This window comes from Chiloscyllium punctatum, chromosome 5 (assembly GCF_047496795.1).
Source record: "Chiloscyllium punctatum isolate Juve2018m chromosome 5, sChiPun1.3, whole genome shotgun sequence".
In the NCBI taxonomy this organism is placed as follows: domain Eukaryota; kingdom Metazoa; phylum Chordata; class Chondrichthyes; order Orectolobiformes; family Hemiscylliidae; genus Chiloscyllium; species Chiloscyllium punctatum.
In genome coordinates, this window is record NC_092743.1 from 105,361,233 (window position 1) to 105,381,251 (window position 20,019).

The following is a 20,019-nucleotide window of genomic DNA, read 5'->3' on the forward strand; positions in this document are numbered from 1 at the left end:
CAAAGGAATAAACAGATAATGCTCATCTTTAGTACTGAGTCATAAAAATATAATCTTCACTAACTTTCCAAAATGGTAATCCTTTGCATCTACAGTTGTGATGTTATTTTCCATTAGCATGGAAGATTTGCTTTGCTGATTTATTCTCTGCATTGTTCTAAAAATGTGGCTTGCCTAATACATCTAATATGGAAGATGTTTATTGAAATATCTGTTTGTTCTCCAAATTACCAAACATTAAGTGCAGGTTTTATGTTAGATGCAGTGCTCGCAAGAAAATAAATAGGGAACAAATGTCAGGTTTCTAGCAGGTTGACTACAGTAGGTGTTGTATTACATAGTGCTCTGCAGCATTAGTCTGCTATGGTGCAGTTGTCCCTTGTAGGCTGAAGTCACAATTATGGAGAATCCAGCAATGAACTATTTAATCGGGAATCTTTGGAATGTGCTTGTGAAAGTTAAGGATGCAGCCTAGAAACAGTATTTTAAAGTTACTTGACATTTGTAACAAAACATAATATCTAGAAAATAAATGAATGTGGCTAGATATAAATGCTGTACAAAATCATTACCAGAGTTCATTTTCTTCGTTATATTAAACATGTCACATTTTGTTACAGATGTAGCACAATTATCAGAAAAGAGACAAGACTGCGTGCCTTAAAGCTGAGCACTTTAACTGCCGGCTAGAACAGAACTCTTCCAGCTTTTTCAACCAAATTGATTTAAATTATGATTTACCCTTTTTTTAAATTAAAAATATTAAAATTATTTGGGATATGCGGCCTTGAGGGCACCTCCAGTACAGTAGAATAACTTACTTTACAGGATGTAGCTTAACAGTCCTTATTGTCTGACTGAGAGAAACTTGGGAGATGTACTAGTGTAAGGAACACCTATTCTTGATGAATTTTACAAAACCATACAGTAAACATTCTGCTTCGTTCCAGTGAAAAGCCATTTAAAAATCTTGGTTGTGGTAGAAAGTTTACTTCACAATAGCATTAGGTCAGTGCAAAATGGACTACAGTTCCACTCACAGTTTATTGGATATGGATGTGATTGTCAGTTCAAGATTTATGCAATTTAATTTGAGCATAATGGTACCTTATTATCTGGTTACTGCTCCTATTTTGATTGCAAATATAATAAAAGTTAATAGATGGTTGTCAGCATATTGTTAATGTAGCTTATTTTAAACCTGTCCCAAAGAATGTTTCTAACAAATAGATTGATATAAATCATAGATTTCTAAATGGCTTCTAATGGGAGATTTTGCTGCTGACTTTTGTTTTAAGGGCCTTGGAAAGTAACAAGTACAATCACATCACTGCCACTTACTTTTTGCTGGCTGAGAGGATCTTAAAGGAAAAACAAGAAAAAGAAGTCAGGAACCGATCTCCTAGTCCAAGCCATATCAAAGCTCAGTTCAGGTAAGGACAAACTGAGGCTGTAGATTGATGGTTAACATGGATTTTCTAGAAATACAGAGCACATCTTTCGATAGTAATATCCTTAGTTTTTGGATCCACTATGTAGATGCACTGCTCATGATGCTGGATCTGACATTGCCTCCTGCAACCTGGAAATAACGTTACACTTAGTTTGTTAGCACGAAGCTATCCACCATAAACACACACTCACATTATTGCAGCCTCAATTTCGCACACGTTCTCGTACTTGCTCTCCCAAATCCTGTGACGCTGTTGTCCATCTCTCATCCATACTTGGATAAGAATAGCTACGGTATTGTGACAGTTATCTACATTCTGCAGGATTGGTTTGTTCAGTTGTCAGGTTTTGATGTAGAATGATATGTGGATTCAATTGCAGCATTGGCTGAGGTTACCATGAAGGTCCTTCCTCTTCATCCTCTCCCCTTGCTTGAGGCATGGTATTCCTTAAGTTAAACCGCCACCAGTCTCTCTTTTTTTTAATGAGAGAGCAGCCCAATGTTCAAATTGGAATATGGTGACTTCACCTTTACAGTTTTAATCTGGTGTGTTTCATGGAGGTATTTCATAGAAATATGCATGTGATGAGCAAAGTATTCTACAGATTATTCTTTTGGGTTTTGCAGTGTTAAACTTTTTGCCTAAATACACTCACTGCTCTGTAGTATGTGCACTACGAGTGCCCTTTTGAGGGTGTTGAGAGTGTGGCGCTTTCTGACCTGCTGTGTTTTTTCAGCACCACTAATCTTAACTCTAATTTCTGGCATCAGCAGTCCTTACCTTCACCTTTTAAGGGTGTTGCCAGTTCTGATCAAATTGCCCATACTGACAGTTCTGAAGGTATATATCTGCTTGGTAGACTGTCCTTAAGGAGGAGTTGCAAATCCTGGGCCTGGTAAGATGCACAATAGGTGCCCTTTATTCCTGATGCATTTAATTTTAGGGGACCCAGAGGTTGCACTGAAGTGTTCAGAACAGCTGTTTCCAAGTTTAATTTAGTGTAAACAGTTTATTTGTAAGAACTAAAGACAATTTTCTGTTGGGGTCACTAGATTCACTGGGGAGGGAAGTTTTGAGTAATTGTTTTTCACCTGAGGAATTATTTTCTCCTTGAGAGTTTATCTCTCAGTTTTTAGAGTTTTGAGTGAACTGCTCTGCTAATTCATTTTCCTGCAAATACAGATATCTAAGATAAAAGATTTGCTGAAATAACTAGAGTATAATTCTAAATCCTTCCTAATGAAGGGCTAATGCTCAAAACGTCAATTCTCCTGCTCCTCAGATGCTGCCTGACTTGCTGTGTTTTTCCAGTGCCACACTTTTTGGTTCTGATCTCCGTCTGTGGTCGTCATTTTCTCCTACAATTCTAAATCCCTTGCTTTAATTGAATTTACTTAAAGCTCAATGGAATTAGATAAATTTTGAATATATAGTGCTTGAGGGATAAATATTAAGATTTTTGGCATGGTTTATTTATGGACTGAGAGCAAATTGGTCATTTCTTTTTGGATCAAGGATGCCTATCTTGCCTCCAAAATGGTTACTGTTCCCACACAAGACTTGTGTATGCAATGTAAAGTTAAAATTATCGTGCTGTACTAAGTGAATGCAATGATCTTTCATATGAGCTTAAACTCCAGCCCTGTCTTTATTCTCAGGAATTAATGTATAGTAACAAGTCCTTCCAGAATTCTGGGCAGTACCTGTCTCAAGTAATGCTAAAAAAAACATTTTATTATGCAGACGTGGAAAGACATGTGGGGCATTAGTTTATTGTTGTACTGATTTAAATCTGGAAGAACTAGTTCATATTTTTCTGACTCAAATCAGAGTTTGGACAACAGACATTTAGGTTGGCTTCAGGTATGTGTTTCTGTGGATAGTGGTGTACTTAGCCACAACAAAAGCTATGTAAACCTGTGTGCTGCACAGGATACATGACATCTCCAGAATTACATTAGCAGGCCTCTGAAACAGGCTGGTTGTTGAGATTGTTACAATGAGATATTGGAGCGTGCATGAGTATTCACAATTCAATTTGATGGACTGGTGTGTGTGTGTGTGTATATATCAGTTATATAGCCTTAGGATTTGAGCTCTATTACCATGAATGATCAAAAAAACATAAAAAATGTAGTAGTATCTAGATTATTGTCTCCTGCTCTCCCTGCCATTTGTTTCCTGCTATTTTTGCAGCCTGAAACCAGAGTTTCCACATTCATTTGCAAATAACACATTTCAAGTCTTCCTGGTGCCATGTTGGCCGAGTATTTCTTTGTTGATAGTTTTGAAAATGTTCAGCTTCTCCATCTGTGTTTTTTTCAGTTTCATTGTCACACCTGGGTCTTGCAGTCTCCTCCTCCATTCAGTTTACAAACTCAATCTCGCTGGCATAGCAACTTCTTGCTGCCTCCTCAGTACCAATCATCTACTTACAGATTCCTCTTCCGCCATCACTATTCTCTTCTTGCAATCCCTTCCTCCTTATCCATCCCCATTCTGACTTACAGCCTCTTTCCCTTCTGTTTGTTGCCATTCCCCTTTGCAGCTTCCACCTCAGCTAGTCTCCTGAATCACATTTTGCAGTCTCGTTCATTCCCATACCCCATGCATCATTGTTCTTTTCCCCTTCATGTAGTTTTCTTTCACTTTTTTTCTCTGTCAGGGATACCACCCTCCCTCTTTTGCTGTTGGGAACCCACCCTCCCTTTTGGGGCTGTCCCTCCCTCCCTCCCTCCCTCCCTCCCCGCTTGACTTGTTGTGTTGGGGACCCACTTCCCTTTCTGGATCTGAAATTCCATTTTAGGATTTGTCCCCCTGTCTGTCTGTCCCCACCCTGCTCTCTTTTGGGGTCAGTTCCCTTCCTCCCACATTCTCTCTTTTCAGGGTTCAATGCCAGGCTTTCTCTTTGAGGGTCCGTTCCCTCCCTTTTTTTTTCTTGGGGTCTTATCATTCCCTCCCTCCATCTTGGTATTCTACGCAGACACACCTGCCCCACGTCTGTTCCATCCCTCTCTCCCTCTCTCCCTCTCTAAGCATGGATAGAATCAGCCTCTGATTTAAAGGAGCAGTGCTTCAGAGCTGACACTTGCAGGCTGACGCTATTTTTCCAAGTGGTTGCTCAGGTGATTGAATTTTCCCATATGCTTTAGTGACTCCTGGGGTGGGAATTTTGCTGCTCTCCCATATATTGTTTTTCTATGATACATTTACTGAGATCTTGCTTAGAAAAATAAATTCTATAATTATGGAAAAATAAAAATAATTAGCATATATCTACAAAACAAACAGTCACAGGTTTCTGTACAAAGAACTGCCAAATTACTTACTATTTCCCTCAAGCCAGTGCGTTTAGGGTCCTGCAGACTGTATTCACCAACATTTCATATTTGTAATTTCACTGAACCTCTAACTGTCTAGCTCTTCAAGATTAGTTATCACACAATTATGTTCCTTACAGCTGTTTGAGTGAATATGGTGCAGTTTTTTTTTGTTTTTGCTGAACTTGGTAATAATTCTCTAAAGTCTGTTATGATCATGGCCTCAGTTTCTCTGATAACAAACGAGTTGTCCTTGTCCAAACTATGCCTGTGCTCAAAGGTGATCTTATCTATCCAGATACATGCTCACGTTTTCTTTGGTGGGTTTATTACTTGTCAGTTGTGAAAGCACTAATTCAAAGATCTGCTTTGTCAGTTTATGAAATGACCTGTATACTGACCACCTTTTTGAAGCAACAACCAGATGACTGTAGTTTTGTCAGCAATTCTTTTACAATATTTGTTTGAATGACTTTATCTGGTCTCATTACCAACACAGATTGAGATCAGACTTTACTTTAAATAAATTTCTCATCATTGAGCATGGTGGCCACTTTCACTCTTCAGCAAATGCTATGACCTCCCAAAGATAATGTTTACTATGCAAAGTGGCAAACGTTTTACACTGGCTGAGGAACTAAGACGATTTTGATCTACCTCCTTCCTAGCATTGTCTGAGCTTGAAACTCTGATAAATCTCTGGGTTGATTAGCACTTTCAAGGCACTTTATCAGCTTTGTTACAATAGTTAATTTACTTTAATTGATTCTGTTTTGCATTTCAGGAATTAAGTGCTTATCCTTTAGCATAAAGAACTTAACTTGTATTGCTCACTATATACAGAGGATTATTTCATAGAAACTCCATTACCATCACAGTAAGCTTATATGAACACTAAGGAGACAGAATGGTCAAACATTCTAAAGCGTTTTCAAGAAGCATTATTAACCAAAATTTAACACCATTCCATAGAATATACTAAAGAGCGAGCTAAGTAGAGGGAGTTTGGGAGAGAGTCCCAGAACTTAGGAACCAGAGATGTTGAAGCCTAGCTGTCAATAGTGAATCGATAAAAATCAGAAGCTTGAGAATAGCACAGACACCTTGTGGCTGGAGCAGGTTAGAGAATGGAGGGATTTGAAAACAAGTTTGAAAACTTATAAATTGAAACATTATCAAACCGGAAACAAATATGAATGAGCAAGCATTTATATGGTTAGTAAACAAGTTGAAAAATGGGGAACTGAATGTCAGATGAGCTGAAATTTGCAAAAAAAAAAAGCTTCAAGGGAATTTGGACAACTTCAAGGGGTGAGATAAACAGAATTATAGAATATTACTTAAATGGTCATAGATTGTGATCTCTGGTCTCCTAAACATTTAATATTAAGCATGATTGTTTTGTTTATTGTTAAATAGCTGAAGTGAAAAATGGATGACATGAAGCTTTTTTTTCTTTTAATTTAGGCAGTCCTGGCCTACAAAAATTGATGTGCCCAAGGATATTGAAGACATCACAGCATCGCCCATCATCCATCCTGTATCTATTCCTGTTGTCTGTTCACCAGCTCGCACTGCAGAATCTATTATTAATGGGCACCGAATGAAACCTAATGAGCCAGTAAAGAAAGAGGAGTCATCAATTGTTGGGTCAGCAGGAAAGACTGGCACAAGCAATAGGACATGTCTGTTCAGAGTAGAGGAGGATGAGGAGGACGATGATGATGACAAAAAAGCAGCTCCTCTTCCTACTCAAGTGGTTTTGCGACGTAAACCTTCTATAACAAACCGGCTTACAACCAGGAAGAGTGCTCCTGTGCTTAATCAGATCTTCGAGGAGGGAGAATCTGATGATGATTTCGACATGGATGAAAACCTACCTCCCAAACTCAGTCGGCTAAAGATGAATATAGCTTCTCCAAGTACTGTACACAAACGGTATCATAAACGGAAAAATCAAGGGCGAGGTTCAAGTTGCAGCAGCTCAGAAACTAGTGATGATGATTCAGAGAGCCGCAGACTTCTAGACAAAGATGGAGGATTCACTTACTCCTGGCATCGTCGTGATAGCGGCGAAGGACCTCCAGGAAGTGGAGGGGATGGAAGTGGACAGGGCAAACCAGGTGATGGTAATGCCGGTCTTGACAAGAGCAGCCCAAGTGATGGTAACAAAGGTGGAGGCAGTCCTTCCAATGATTCCAGTGGGAGCACCAACAACACAGGAACAACTCGCAGCTGTACAAGCCAAGGATATACATCCCAGTCCAAAGCTGCAGAGGATTTGATGGAGAGTCTGAAGCTGATGAGTCTCTGCCTGGGGTCACAATGGCATTGTGGAAATGGTAGCAGGTACATCATTGAACCAACTTCAACGATATGCATTCATGAGAAGTCAACCTGGAAAATGTGCATCAGTTCCAGCAATATTATGGAGCGAGCTTCCCCCTCCTGCAACAGGAAGTTCTATTCTAACCAAATGGCTGACCTGCTGAATGAGCTGGAAATGTCAAAAGAGAACAACATGAACTTGAAAAACAATGTTCTACAGCTACCTCTCTGTGAGAAAACTATTTCTGTGAATATTCAGCGTAACCCGAAGGATGGATTGTTATGTTCCTCCAGTCAGACCAGTTGCTGTCAAGTTATTTAAATAGTTTGAGTCTGTTCTAATTGTTGTCCTTGCTGGTTATGGTTTGTGACTGACTTAGCACAGTGAAATAGACTTTTTCAGTCTTGAGCTTTTAAATGGGCTTTGAGAGTTATTTATTGCTGTTTTGAATTTTTGTTCAATATCTTGACAATGCATGGTCTTTGTGCATGCTGCTTGCTACTACTTTAATTTCCCAACAAGAAAACCATGAGCTGGGCAGAATTTTAATATCTGTATAAACTTAGGCGTTTACAATCACCCCATTTGTGTGTTTAATGAAACTAAATGCAATTAAAGTAAATGGAGCACTTTGTAGCTCCAAATACAGCACTTAAGGGAGAATCCAACAAATCTTGATATTTAAACCATCTGCTCAAAGGATGCCGGTTAAGTGGCATGCTCCATCGCATCTGACAGAAAAGAATCAAAGCAATAACTGAAATGTTGCAGCTCCTGTATAAGTATTTTAATATTCCAAGGCTGATGATCAGCTCTCTATAGAACAGCCACACAAAGAGTTATAACTTGTATGCAGTGAGCTCACATCAGTACAAGTTGATCTGTGTTGACTCAAACTCAGGATCAGGCAGGCAAGCAAGCATGAATTTTAAGGTGCTATAAATGGACAGAGTAAATGGTGGTAAGTAACTCTGCCACTGCTTAGGGCACAATGTTGCCCCTCTAATGGAGAGAGCACTATATTCAGGTTAGCCTGTCTCTTAGTCTGTATGTTTGCATTTGCTTGTTCTGTCAGCTTGATGGGGTAATCTGTGATGTGACTGGAAATATGAAACTAAGTTGTATTGTTTTTTGCCAGCCAATAAGATGTAATCTGTTGGAAAGACAAGTGTCAGTGTAATTTTTTTTAAAAGAAATGTGAATTACTTGCTGCTTATGTGTTGCAGTGTAAGGTCTGAAATTCTGTCCACGTACTTTCTGTTGAAGGGAATGATCTCTAGGTGTCTACAGATCAACATTTCAAGGCCCCAGTTGAAAATTTATGATGATCCGTAGGAGGGTCAGTAGTGATTGAATCCAAATAGGAAACTGTTTGTAACTAGAACATTTTGCAAAAATTTCACACAATGTTTTCTTTTTGATTTAGTGTGGAGTTAAAAAAAACTAAACCCTTTCTAATTTATCAATCCTTCCCTGAAATGTAGATCTGTGGGCTTTGCAGGGAAAAACAAACTTCCAGTCAGTCGTCTAGTTATGGAAGAATATTCCAAACCAAACACTGCCTTGGAATTGGGGTGGGTTAGTCACTTACACTTATGTATTGGCATTCCAGTTTTTAATAATCTGATTTTAATTGTGGAAACATTTAAATAGTGAAGGAATTCACAGCAGTTGTGTAGTTGCAGCTAAGTTAATGTATTATTGTAAATAGTTTGTACTTTATGATGTATAGCCTCGTGATGGCACCTTTTAGAACTCTCCAACCCTGTGTATTTGTACAAGAACTGTAAATATTTGTGTTTACATGGTACTGAGGGTAATAGCAGTGACTATGTACAGCTGTCCGTTGTATTAGATTAATGTGGTGGAAATACCCAATGTTAAACATGTATGTATTCTGGTTAGAGTTGTCCCAATTGATTGTGCATGTGTTATATTTTGTGATGCATCGTTTGGTGCAAAGAACAGAAAGAGTAACCACTACTTATGAATGTTATTGGACCAAATAATGTAACAGTCTAAAAACATGGCATCCCAAGCTCCAACCTGTTCTCAAATTTATATATTCACATCTGAATAAAAAAGTGTGGCTGACTTATTATCAATCAGTGATTCTTTCAAACTGAGCATTGTTACAACTGTGACGAAAGGAACACACTGGTAATCAGGCCTTCTACTTCCAGCAATCTTACCATTTGTATAAATGTGTTGATTCAGACCTAAGGATTGCTGGACAATCATTAGCGCAGAAAGCCAGGCCCTTCCAGCAATTAAGGGCCATAAACCCCATTTCTTAACTCCAGATTTTCTTTTTCCTCAAGTCCAATGTCTGACTTTCCATAGACAACACCATACATTAAGCTGATGACTTAAATTTTATTGAAGATAATTTCTCAATCCAGAAAATGCTCAAACAGCTCCATTTATCATAATTCATAAATGTCAAAATTTGTTCTACTAACTGGCATGCATGAGACCGTACGTATACCAGTTGATAAAATATTCCTATCGATCTAGTGGTCTACATCATATTAAAACGCAATAATAGAAATGTAATGCTCTGCACATCACTGTCCTACTTTATTTACAGCATAAATCACTTAAATAAAATGTACTGGCAGAGAGTCTTCTCATTCGTGCCCTCAACTGACTAATCAGACAGCACGAGATCATGATAGTACAATAAATGTCTGGTATTTCAGATGTATAATTTTTACCAGTTTAAGTGCTGGTTCACTAGGTGCCAGTTAAACCAAGTTTGCTGTATAACCAAATATACCATTTGACTTCCTGTTTTTGCACTTGAATGCTAGCTTTCAGTGACCAGTGCACAAGGACATTGGAAATAAAGAAATGATGTACAGAGTCTACATTTTGACATTCATTTTTTTTCCACCCATTGAAGTTGTCTAAATTGCCTTGAAGCCTTTTTGCAAATTTCAGCTTATCTGAAATTCTGTTCTCTATTTTCCAACTCATTTACTAACCATGTAGATGTTTGCTCATTCATATTGGTTTCCTGATTGATAAGTTTGAAAACTTGTAAATTGAGACATTGTTTTCAAATCCTTTCATGCTTTAGCTTACCCAGCCAAATGATGTCTGTGCTGTTCTAAATTCTGGCCTCTTGAGCATCTGATTTCTATCTGTTCACCATTGTGCTTCCAGTTGTCTGGTTCCTGAAGTTGTGGACCAGACCAGGTAAGACTCCTTCAAAATATTTTAAGGTGGCCTAGACACTAACTTTCCCTTATTTTTAAAGGCAAATGCTGTGTTTCAGATGCAATTTGACTGGTCAAACTACTCTGCGTGAAGCAAAACAATTTATTTGAACTCTAAAGTTAAAATGCAATAAAAGAAGAAATTGGAATAACATTATTGGAAAATGTAACAGTAATAGATACAGTAACTATTACTAATTAACTGTTCCAATATTAGTAACATCCCATAAATACGTGCTTTATCAAAAGGCAAATTCAGAAATCTGATTTTCTTATATGCAGTGTCCACATTAGGAAGAGAAACTCTAGTGTCTTGGTTTAACAGAGAAGTGGGGGAGAGGGGGGAGTAGCTGCTGCTTCAAAACTGCAGCTTATGCCAAATCTAAAAATGTAAAAAAACCTAGAAATCCTGGTCTGAATGCTGGCCACACACATCCAGGCTGCTTCTATTGTTCCAAGTGTTTTTAAAAAAAAAACACCCAAGGCGCCTCAAGCTGTTTGTGCTACCACAGACTGCTTGGTGCTTCTCGTTCAATCTCTCAAAAGAAATCAAGACAAAATACACCTCTTAAAGCCATAGGGCTCTGGAACTCTTTCCATAACTCTCAACTTAATATTGTTCCAAGGAATATATTAAAGAGAAGTTTTTAATCATTCTGTTGAAAATACTTTGGAACACTACCATTTCAAAGGTGCCAGTAAATAGCAGCACTATTATCCATGCTTTAGATCAGGGTACCTTGATTCACCAAACTATCAAGCACTTGAGATGAACATATGGTACAGGTGCTAGTTACCAGTGTTTAAATCAAGGGACCTACTCCTACCCTGTATACTCTAGCAGGGAATTTTAGTTATTTCCATGTTGTAGCTCCATTTTGCATCTTGACATGCAGCCAAAGAGATGTATCAGGTCAGAACACTGTCCACAGTTGTTAATCTAATGCACTCTCAATTTTAATGCTCAAATATTCCTTTCAAAGGCCATTTGGAAACAAAGTCAACACAGTCAGTGGGTGTTTGTAAGAATAAACTTATTAACCTAAACCTGGGGGCAATGAAAGCAGCCAGAGCGCTCAATTTATTTCAGAAGACTGTATTGTCCTGAATTACTTAAACAGGCATTTTGCTCAATTGGAAAATGTGTTTATGATTCACATAGGCCTCTTCTCACTTTAATACAAAGCAAGAATTTGCTTTTAATTTCTAATGCTGGAAATACTTGACAGGTCTGGTAGCATCTGTGGAGGGAGTCAGAAAATAAATGTCGTCAGTCTAACTTAAATCAGAACTGATTTAAAAACTTAGCAGGGTTTCAGCATGTGAAAAGGTGGTGCTTGAACAGAGGTTGGTTTTAAGACATAAGTTGTGGTGCTAAGCCAAAAGGAAGTGATATGGCAATTTTTAAAATAAAAGATCTAGCAGAAGTACAAACAATACAAATTCAAGATAGGAAATGAGGAAGAAAAAAACAAGTTGGTGATGTAAGTTATGATCCAGGATTTTTAAACACCATGTTGAGTCTGGAAGGTTGTAAATTTCCTTATCAAAGTAGGAGTCACTGTTCCTTGAACTTGTGTTCAGTTTCAATGGAACTGTATCAGCTGAATGCAGTCAAGAGGGGAGCAAGATGGAGAATTAAAATGATAACCAATGAAAAGCTTAGGGTCATATATGTAGTCGGAAAAGATAATAGATGCAGGAGTAGGCTATTCTGCCCTTCGAGCCTGCACCACCATTCAATATGATCATGGCTGATCATCCTTGATCAGTATCCTGTTCCTGCCTTATCTCCATAACCCTTGATTCCACAATCCTTGAGAGCTCTATCCAACTCTTTCTTAAATGAAGCCAGAGACTGGGGCTCCACTGCCCTCTGGGGCAAAGCATTCCACACAGCCACCACTTTCTGGGTGAAGAAGTTTCTCCTCATCTCTGTCCTAAATGGTCTATCCTGTATTTTTAAGTTGTTCGGCACTCTCCCATCAGCGGAAACATGTTTCCTGCCTCCAGAGTGTCCAATCCTTTTAATAATCTTATGTCTCAATCAGATCCCCTCTCAATCTTCTAAACTCAAGGATATACAAGCCCAGTCGCTGCAGTCTTTCAGTGTAAGGTAATCCTGCTATTCCAGGAATTGACCTCGTGAACCTACACTGCACTCCTTTAATAGCCAGAATGTCTTTCCTCAAATTTGGAGACTAGAACTGCACACAGTACTCCAGGTGTGGTCTCACCAGGGCCCTGTACAGCTGCAGAAGAACCTCTTTGCTTCTATACTCGATCCCTCTTGTTATGAAGGCCAGCATGCTAATAGCCTCCTTCACATGGAATAAGTTGTTCTTGAAAGCACTTGCCTGATAAGGTCATAAGAAGCAGAACCAGGTCATTCAGCCTATCGAATCCCCTCTCCCATTCGATCAGCCCTTTACCCCATTCTACCTTCTCTCCATATCCCTTCAACCAATTAAAGATTTAATTCCTCCTCAAATTTAGTCACTGTCCCAGCATCCACTGCATTTTGGGGTAGCAAATTCCAGACTCCCAACCTTTGAGAGAAGTGGTTTCTCCTCAACTCTGTTGTAAATTTGCTACCCATTATCCTAAGACTGAGCTCTCCTCCTAGAATGCCCCACAAGATGAAGCATCCACTCTACCTCTATTTTATTCACACCTTTTATCATCTTGAATACCTCAATTTATCTCCCCTCATTCTTTTTTTTAGATTACTTACAGTGTGGAAACAGGCCCTTCGGCCCAACAAGTCCACACCCCCCCGCCGAAGCGTACCCACCCATACCCCTACATCTACCCCTTACCTAACACTACGGGCAATTTAGCATGGCCAATTCACCTGACCTGCACATCTTCTAAAATTCCAGAGAATTATAGGCCTGAACTTTTCAATCTCTTTATATGACCCATCCTCTCTGGGATCAATCAAACTAGTGAATCTCCTCTGAAATGCCTCCAATACCACTACATCTTTCCTCAAATAAGGGGACTAAAACTACAACATTTCCTTACCTTTATATTCTACTCCCTTAGCTATAAAAGCCAACATTCAACTAGTAACATCTTGCCATCCAGAAAACAAACCCGTTTATCCTGACTTTCTATCTTCTGTTAATCAGTCAGTCATCTATCCAGACTAATAAATTACTAATCACATGATCCAACATTGTTGTTAATGAATTTTTTTTCCCCATGTGGAAATGTTTGGGTCTTTGGGTGTTGTACAGAAAAGTGTCGTAGGAAAATGAGGGTTGTTTGAGGTGCCTTAGGGCTGGACCAGTGTGTTAATGAGGCTGCAGGCTGTTTGGAATGGTGAAAGCAGAGGACTAGTGAGATTTTGTTTTCAATGATGGCAGGTGGAATTGCAATGGTTTTTTAAAATGATGGCAGGTTAGAGAAATGTAAGATAAAGACAAGTGATTCCCTATCCTGGTTCCATGAGGCAGGGGAAAGAGGATAGCATGAAATGTGTTAAATTGCCAGTCATCGAAAAAACTATGGATGAAGAGTGTAAAAGATTGAACAAAGGGAGAAGAAATTGAGTTAGAAAGAAGATATACAATCCCTACAGTGTGAAAGCAAGCCATTCGGGCCATCTAGTCCATACTGATTCTCCAAAAAGCATCCCAACTAGACCCACCATCCAATCCAATCACTGTGCTCCTGCATATCCCAGATACTATGGGCAAGTTAGCACAGTCAATCCGTGCTTGTTGGAGATCAGAGTCAAGTGCTGGAAAAGCACAGTAGGTCAGGTAGCATTTCAGGAGCAGGAGAATTGACGTTTCAGGCATGGTATGGTCTCTATAATTCCTGATGAAGGGCTTATGCCCAAAATGTCAATTGTCCTGCTCCTTGGATGCTGTCTGATTTGTGTTTTTCCAGCACCACACTCTCAAGCACAGTCAGTCCACCTAACCTTCACATCTGTAGACCAGGAGGAAACTGGAGCACTTGGAAGAAATCCACACGGACAGAGAGAATGTGCAAACTCCACACAGTTACCCAAGCGTGGAATCAAACTAGCACTAAGGCAGCAGTGCTAACCACTAAGCCACTGTACTGCCCTGGCTGAACAGGCTGAAACAATGGGTGTTCTGTGGTAGTCCTGATTGTGCATTTTGGATCAGAGGCAGAGCAGGGGACTAAGAGTTTGGAGACTGTAGAGGGAAGAAATCAGTGACAGCTCTGGAAACAGTGGAGGAATAGTCAGTGGTGGGTACATGATCCAGCAGGAAATTGGAGGAAAATATCAGAATTGTCATTTAGTCTCTGCTAGGTAAAGGTCAGCACAGCAGACAGATACAGCATGTCTCATCAACTTTAATAACAATATCAAAATTGAACCTGAGAGAATGGAGTGTTGCAAGTTCCCACTTTACTCCTTCACAGCTTTTCCTTTCTCCACCTCATATGCTGATCTATCTCAGCTTAAAATTACATATGCTATGTGCACCAACCTGCCTGTGGTACTGAGTTGCAAATCTTGGTCACTCTCTGGGTAAAGAAGTTTATCCTGAACTCCATTGTGTATTTATTAGTAACTACCATATTCCTGATCCCTAGTTTTGGATCTTTCATAAGTAGGGGAAAAGATTATATAAAACCCATGAACCCGAAGGCTACCACCAGGATAGGATGAAGCTGGTCAATAAAAATGGGTGTAAAGTAAGATAATTATTAATTTACAATGATTTTAATATCAGCAGTTTGGTTTAAAAGTCACTTGCTCCAATACACTTTACTAAATTAAAATGCTAGAAGTTCAAGTAGTGTATTTGTATTTATGATTTATAGTTTTTTTTAAAAATAAAATCTCAAACCATTCCATCTTTTACAAATTCAAGATAAAGAGCAGTTGAAATTTTTACCGACTCATATTCTGAGCATTCACACTGCACGTAGCCCGTTACTGGGAAAATTGCTAGCTGTCCGCTTGAAACGTTGGTCAGCTGGGATAAATCTCCTTTTGGTTATCCATGCACACACACACACACACATCCTGATTAATGCTTTATTCTACAGTGAAAATAGGTTTATATAGTTTAGATAAACTAAATGGTAACATTTCATGCGAGAATTAGTGAATAAATTTACAAAAGAATTGATTATATTTAGCACCATGCTTTGTAGAGTTTTCACGCAATACATATTTTTCACACCCATTACTTATTGATAATACATTTTGGTGTATAGCTTAAGTTGATTAAGGTCCGTCGTATTCACTTTACACTAAATCTTCTTGACTTTGTTTTCTTTTCTCATTTCATCTTTTGCTGTTCCTTTTTGAGGGACTCATCAGCTTCCTTCATTTGCTGTGGGAACAAACATATATTTACAAAACATGTCCAGAAAAAGAGTTTTTGCCACCTTAATAACTACAACATTGTAGTCAATACCAACAGTCAAGTGCATCCTTGGAGGGTAATGTATAGTGCAATGGATTGCTACACATTTGTTTCACCTCTTTTTTTAAATCCAAATACCATTCAGTTTTAAGGGATGAAAATATTTTCCTCTCCATTATTTATTAAGTCTGAGTTCTCAGTACAGTTTCCCACGAATAAAGCTCACAGGACAAAACTGCACTTCCTTGTGGGAGTCCTGCTCACACAAGCTGAATGGATGATTGCTATCAGGGATAGAAACATTACACTGACCCAATAAAGGATGTTGCGCTAAGGTTGTAGGGACAATGTTTGGACAAAAGGTTAACTTGAAATTAGCTCTGCAGTACATATGCAGAGACTCATGATATCGAACACAAGGTTCCAGTTTCACTGACTGTAATATTGAGGTGGATGACATTTCAAAGCAGTCTATGTCAGGACTCTTCCAGTTAAGCTCATGTTTAAATATTCTGGACTGAGAATCGAATGAACAGCAGCAGAATGTGGCCATGGACATCAAATCGAGAGTTGAGCAGATTGTGATGTATAATGAATAGAGGCAAGTTGGCAGGACTTTCTTGCAAAATGGTGGCTCAGTGGTTAGCACTGTTGCTTCACAGCATCAGGGACCCAGGTTCAATTCCAGCCTCAGGCGACTGTCTGTGCGGAGCTGGCACATTCTCCCAGTGTCTGTGTGTGTTCTTCCTCCAAGTGCTCCAGTTTCCTTCCACATGTTAGGTAGATTGGCCATGCTAAATTGCCCACAGTGTTCAGGGATGTCTTAGTTAGGGGTAAATGTAGAGTAGAGTAATAGGGTAGGAGAATGAGCTTGGGTGGAATACTCTTCAAAGGGTCAGTGTGGAGTATTTGGGCCAAAGGGCCTGTTTCTGCACTGTAGGGACTCTACGTTAATATCGTGGAACAGGGATAACTAATTACTGAAGGCTGGAGTAACAATCTGAACACTTTGGGAGGTATTCCCACAGCTACTGACAATTTCAATGCATTAAAAAGTCTAATCAAAATAATAAAACGCTAGTCTCAGTAATTGTGTCCATGTTATTACCAGATTGTTGTAAAAACCCATTTGGCTCATTAACATCCTTTAGGGAACAAAATCTGCCATCCTTATCCAGTCTGGCCTGAATGATAACGCCAGACCCACTGAAATGTGGTTGAGGCTTAACTGCCCTTTGGAATAGCCAAGCCAGCCAGTTAAGGACAAAGCAAACATGCTGGCCTTGATAGTGCTGCCTATATTCCATGAATAAACATTTTTTTTAAACATGCAGCTTTCAAAGAGGAAAGCAGATAAATACTTAAATGATATGGTGTAAAACAACAATTAAGATCAGCAGATTCTCAAATTTCAGATCTCAGAAGTTTAAAAATGAATGAATAATGAGTGATTTAACAACTTAATATTCAGAGGCAAATATTCACTTTTACTGTTGGATTTAGAATAGATAGTGACAATGTCCAATTTTACACCCTGAGTGTAAGACAAAGTCAATCTGCTAACAGCCAGAGGTAACAGTGAAAATTCAGCCCAGGGTTTACACGCAACCTCTCTAGGTGAAGAAACAGACTGTGTGGTTATTTTAAGCTCCATCCTGTGTGACTGATGTATGTGTTATGTTCGCCTCCGTAGCTTATTAAAAAGCCAGGATCAAAAGCATAGCGGAGATGATGCAAATAAATTGTATCTTCACAGTTTGATAATGTCTTGCTAGTGAAACATCAGTCACTGCCAATCCCCCTGCGAAATGAATATTCAATTTCTCATCACCAACAGAAATAGCAGATATACAAGACTCAGTCACTTAAACTGATCCCCATGGGAATGGTTGAATTACATTTGATACTGTGACCATTTCTCAAATACATCTAAAATAGATTCATCTGCTTTGCTTTGTTAAAATGTTATGGAACAGCTTTCTGCAAATGGTACACATGTTAAAGGGGTTTGTTTGTACATGATCAAATTGGATGGGACGTTCACGTTCATTTCATAAAAGGTTGTTACAGAAATAACTGAGGCAATATGGAGCTTTTATTCATTGAGCTTTTTGAACAATGTCATAGTATTTCCAACTAACAGCAAGAGACTAGGATCTATTTTAATTTTAATTCACTCCTGTAGGACAAACACAAAAACACCTCATGGTTACAATTTCACTCTTTCAATTTAAAAAGAAAGTCCAAAGGGTGGTAACTGTGGTCAGCTATTCAGGGAACACTGGCACAGCCTGGATGGTTATGATAGTTGTGGAAAAGAGAGAGCAAGATGCACTGCGTTTATTGAGACCTTTCCTAAATTAAAAAAAAGTGTAAGTTCTCTTAAAAAAACGTAGTTGCAATTACAACATGATGGCCAAACTGACCCTTTCAACTAAATTCCTTGTGTCCCATGTGTATTGAAAGAGACAGAGAAAGAATTTAAAAGGTGTGTTTCTCTACATGGGCATGCCCTTTCCTACTTTAAAGGAGGTGGTGATGAGCTTTCATGAACTGTTGAGTCGAGGCAACTTACTTAAGAAGTAGTTACATTGAGTATGGGACTAGAGATATATGGATCTAGGAGGGAGGATTGCCTTTTTCTAAAGGACATAAATTGCATTTAAAGAAAAAGCTTATCCTAATCTAGTTTTCTATCAATTTTCAGACCCTGTTTTAAATGCACTAGACACATCATGCACACCAATAACTTTTCTTTCCCAAGGCGATAACTGATTTAGACTGAATGGGGTTTGAGAAAATTCAGGTTAATGAAGCATTATTGTAGTTTCAAGAAAGAAAATTTGGATAGCAACTGTCAAAATGAAATCACAACTACATAGAAATGCAATTCATTTTTGAATTGTCTATGATAGCTTTTACAATCGCAGGACACCTCATTAAAAAGTTATTTCAAAAGTGTTTTACAGCCAGTGTCATGGTTTTTATATTGTAGGAAATATAACAGTAAGTTTGCATGCAGCATGCTCCCACAAACAGCAATTTGAACCTTGTTTGTGGTATTGATTTATGTAAAAATATTGTCTAATATACCAAGGAGACCAACAGTGGGATCTTTTACACTGATGACCACAGCAAGCAGGGCTTCCACTTAGCATCTCCTCCAAAGTTTGTGTTTTGCATTAGCCATTCAGGGTATCAAAGCATAGCTAGTTATACTTACTGGACTGGAGCTGCATCTAGGTCAGAATGGATAAAAGTTCCTTTCCATCAAAGAACCAGTCACATCTATTCCTTCTAACACTGTGGCCGTTTCAAATTACTGCTAACACCCTTATTGTTCTAAAGCAGCTTATTGTCTTACTCACTGTGAGCAATGCTATGAAAAATCCACTTATATGTGATTGTATTCTGCACATAAATGTACAAAGAGCAATATTGCTGTTTTGAGTTACAAGCCCTGTGTGAGCACTAGCAACATGCCATAGGAGAATTCCCAGGTGAGTTAAAACAGCATGTCTCTGGCTTACTGTAAAGGTCAAGGGAGATGTGCTGCTGTGTATTATTTTTAATCTCCTCACATCCTCCAGCTGGGCTTCAAAGGCTTGATCCTGTTCATTTACAATGAAACAAGTATCTGTTATCTCAGAACCTTTATGAGAGAGCGAGACAGAGATACTGAATAGGTGGTTTTACTCGGCAAAGATCTGGCCACTAGCAAAACTAAAATTTGCAGTTTACAAGCAGTTTAATAGAAGATTTTGTGATGTTCAGATAAGAAATGAGTTCAAAATGTCATAGTTGCCTCTTTAAATCTATAGTCAACATTCAACCTTTGAATTTCTTTTCCAAACGTCTCACAAGGTCCGAAGTAAATTGACAGCCTGTTACATCCATTAGTTGACAGCTTCTCTGTAGAGCATATTACTTGTAGAGATGGAAGGAAAGAAATCCTTGAGTTAACAGTACATTCTTCTCAAGCCCTGAACTACATGTCGCAACTTTGATGGAGAGCCTCATTCAGCTGTCTTTGTAAACACTGGGCAATACTTGTAAGGTATAGTTAAAAATCCAAAGATGATGGCTCTAATAAGTATTAAAATATAGCCTTTCTTGGAGAGTGCTTAATGTTTGTAGAGATTTTCTGGAGGTCTGAAAGATTATGTGCAACTGCTTATAAGTTAGGACCTGACTTGAGTGGGAAACCCCCCCAAGATTGCCAAGGGCAGAGTGGAAGAGGCAGCAGGGGGACACAGTGGAATAGAATAAGCAAATGAGCAATGATTAGATAAAAACCAAAAAGAATTGCAGATGCTGGAAATTGGAAACAAA

General features: G+C 38.7%; 2 protein-coding genes across 5 annotated transcripts in view; one reads left to right on the forward strand and one right to left on the reverse strand.

Moving 5' to 3' along the window:
- snrka (SNF related kinase a) overlaps positions 1-9,204 on the forward strand; it is a 47,601-nt gene extending 38,397 nt beyond the window's left edge. For all 3 annotated transcript variants that reach the window (XM_072570951.1, XM_072570952.1, XM_072570954.1), the window contains exons 5-6: positions 1,299-1,433; positions 6,242-9,204. In XM_072570951.1, coding sequence (XP_072427052.1) covers positions 1,299-1,433; positions 6,242-7,424 — 1,318 coding nt within the window. In that variant the 3' untranslated portion in view covers positions 7,425-9,204. The remainder of the gene's footprint in view (positions 1-1,298; positions 1,434-6,241) is intronic.
- A 5,905-nt stretch (positions 9,205-15,109) lies between these two features.
- Positions 15,110-20,019, reverse strand: part of ano10a (anoctamin 10a) — a 66,052-nt gene continuing 61,142 nt past the window's right edge. For both annotated transcript variants that reach the window (XM_072570956.1, XM_072570955.1), the window contains exon 13: positions 15,110-15,654. In XM_072570956.1, coding sequence (XP_072427057.1) covers positions 15,601-15,654 — 54 coding nt within the window. In that variant the 3' untranslated portion in view covers positions 15,110-15,600. The remainder of the gene's footprint in view (positions 15,655-20,019) is intronic.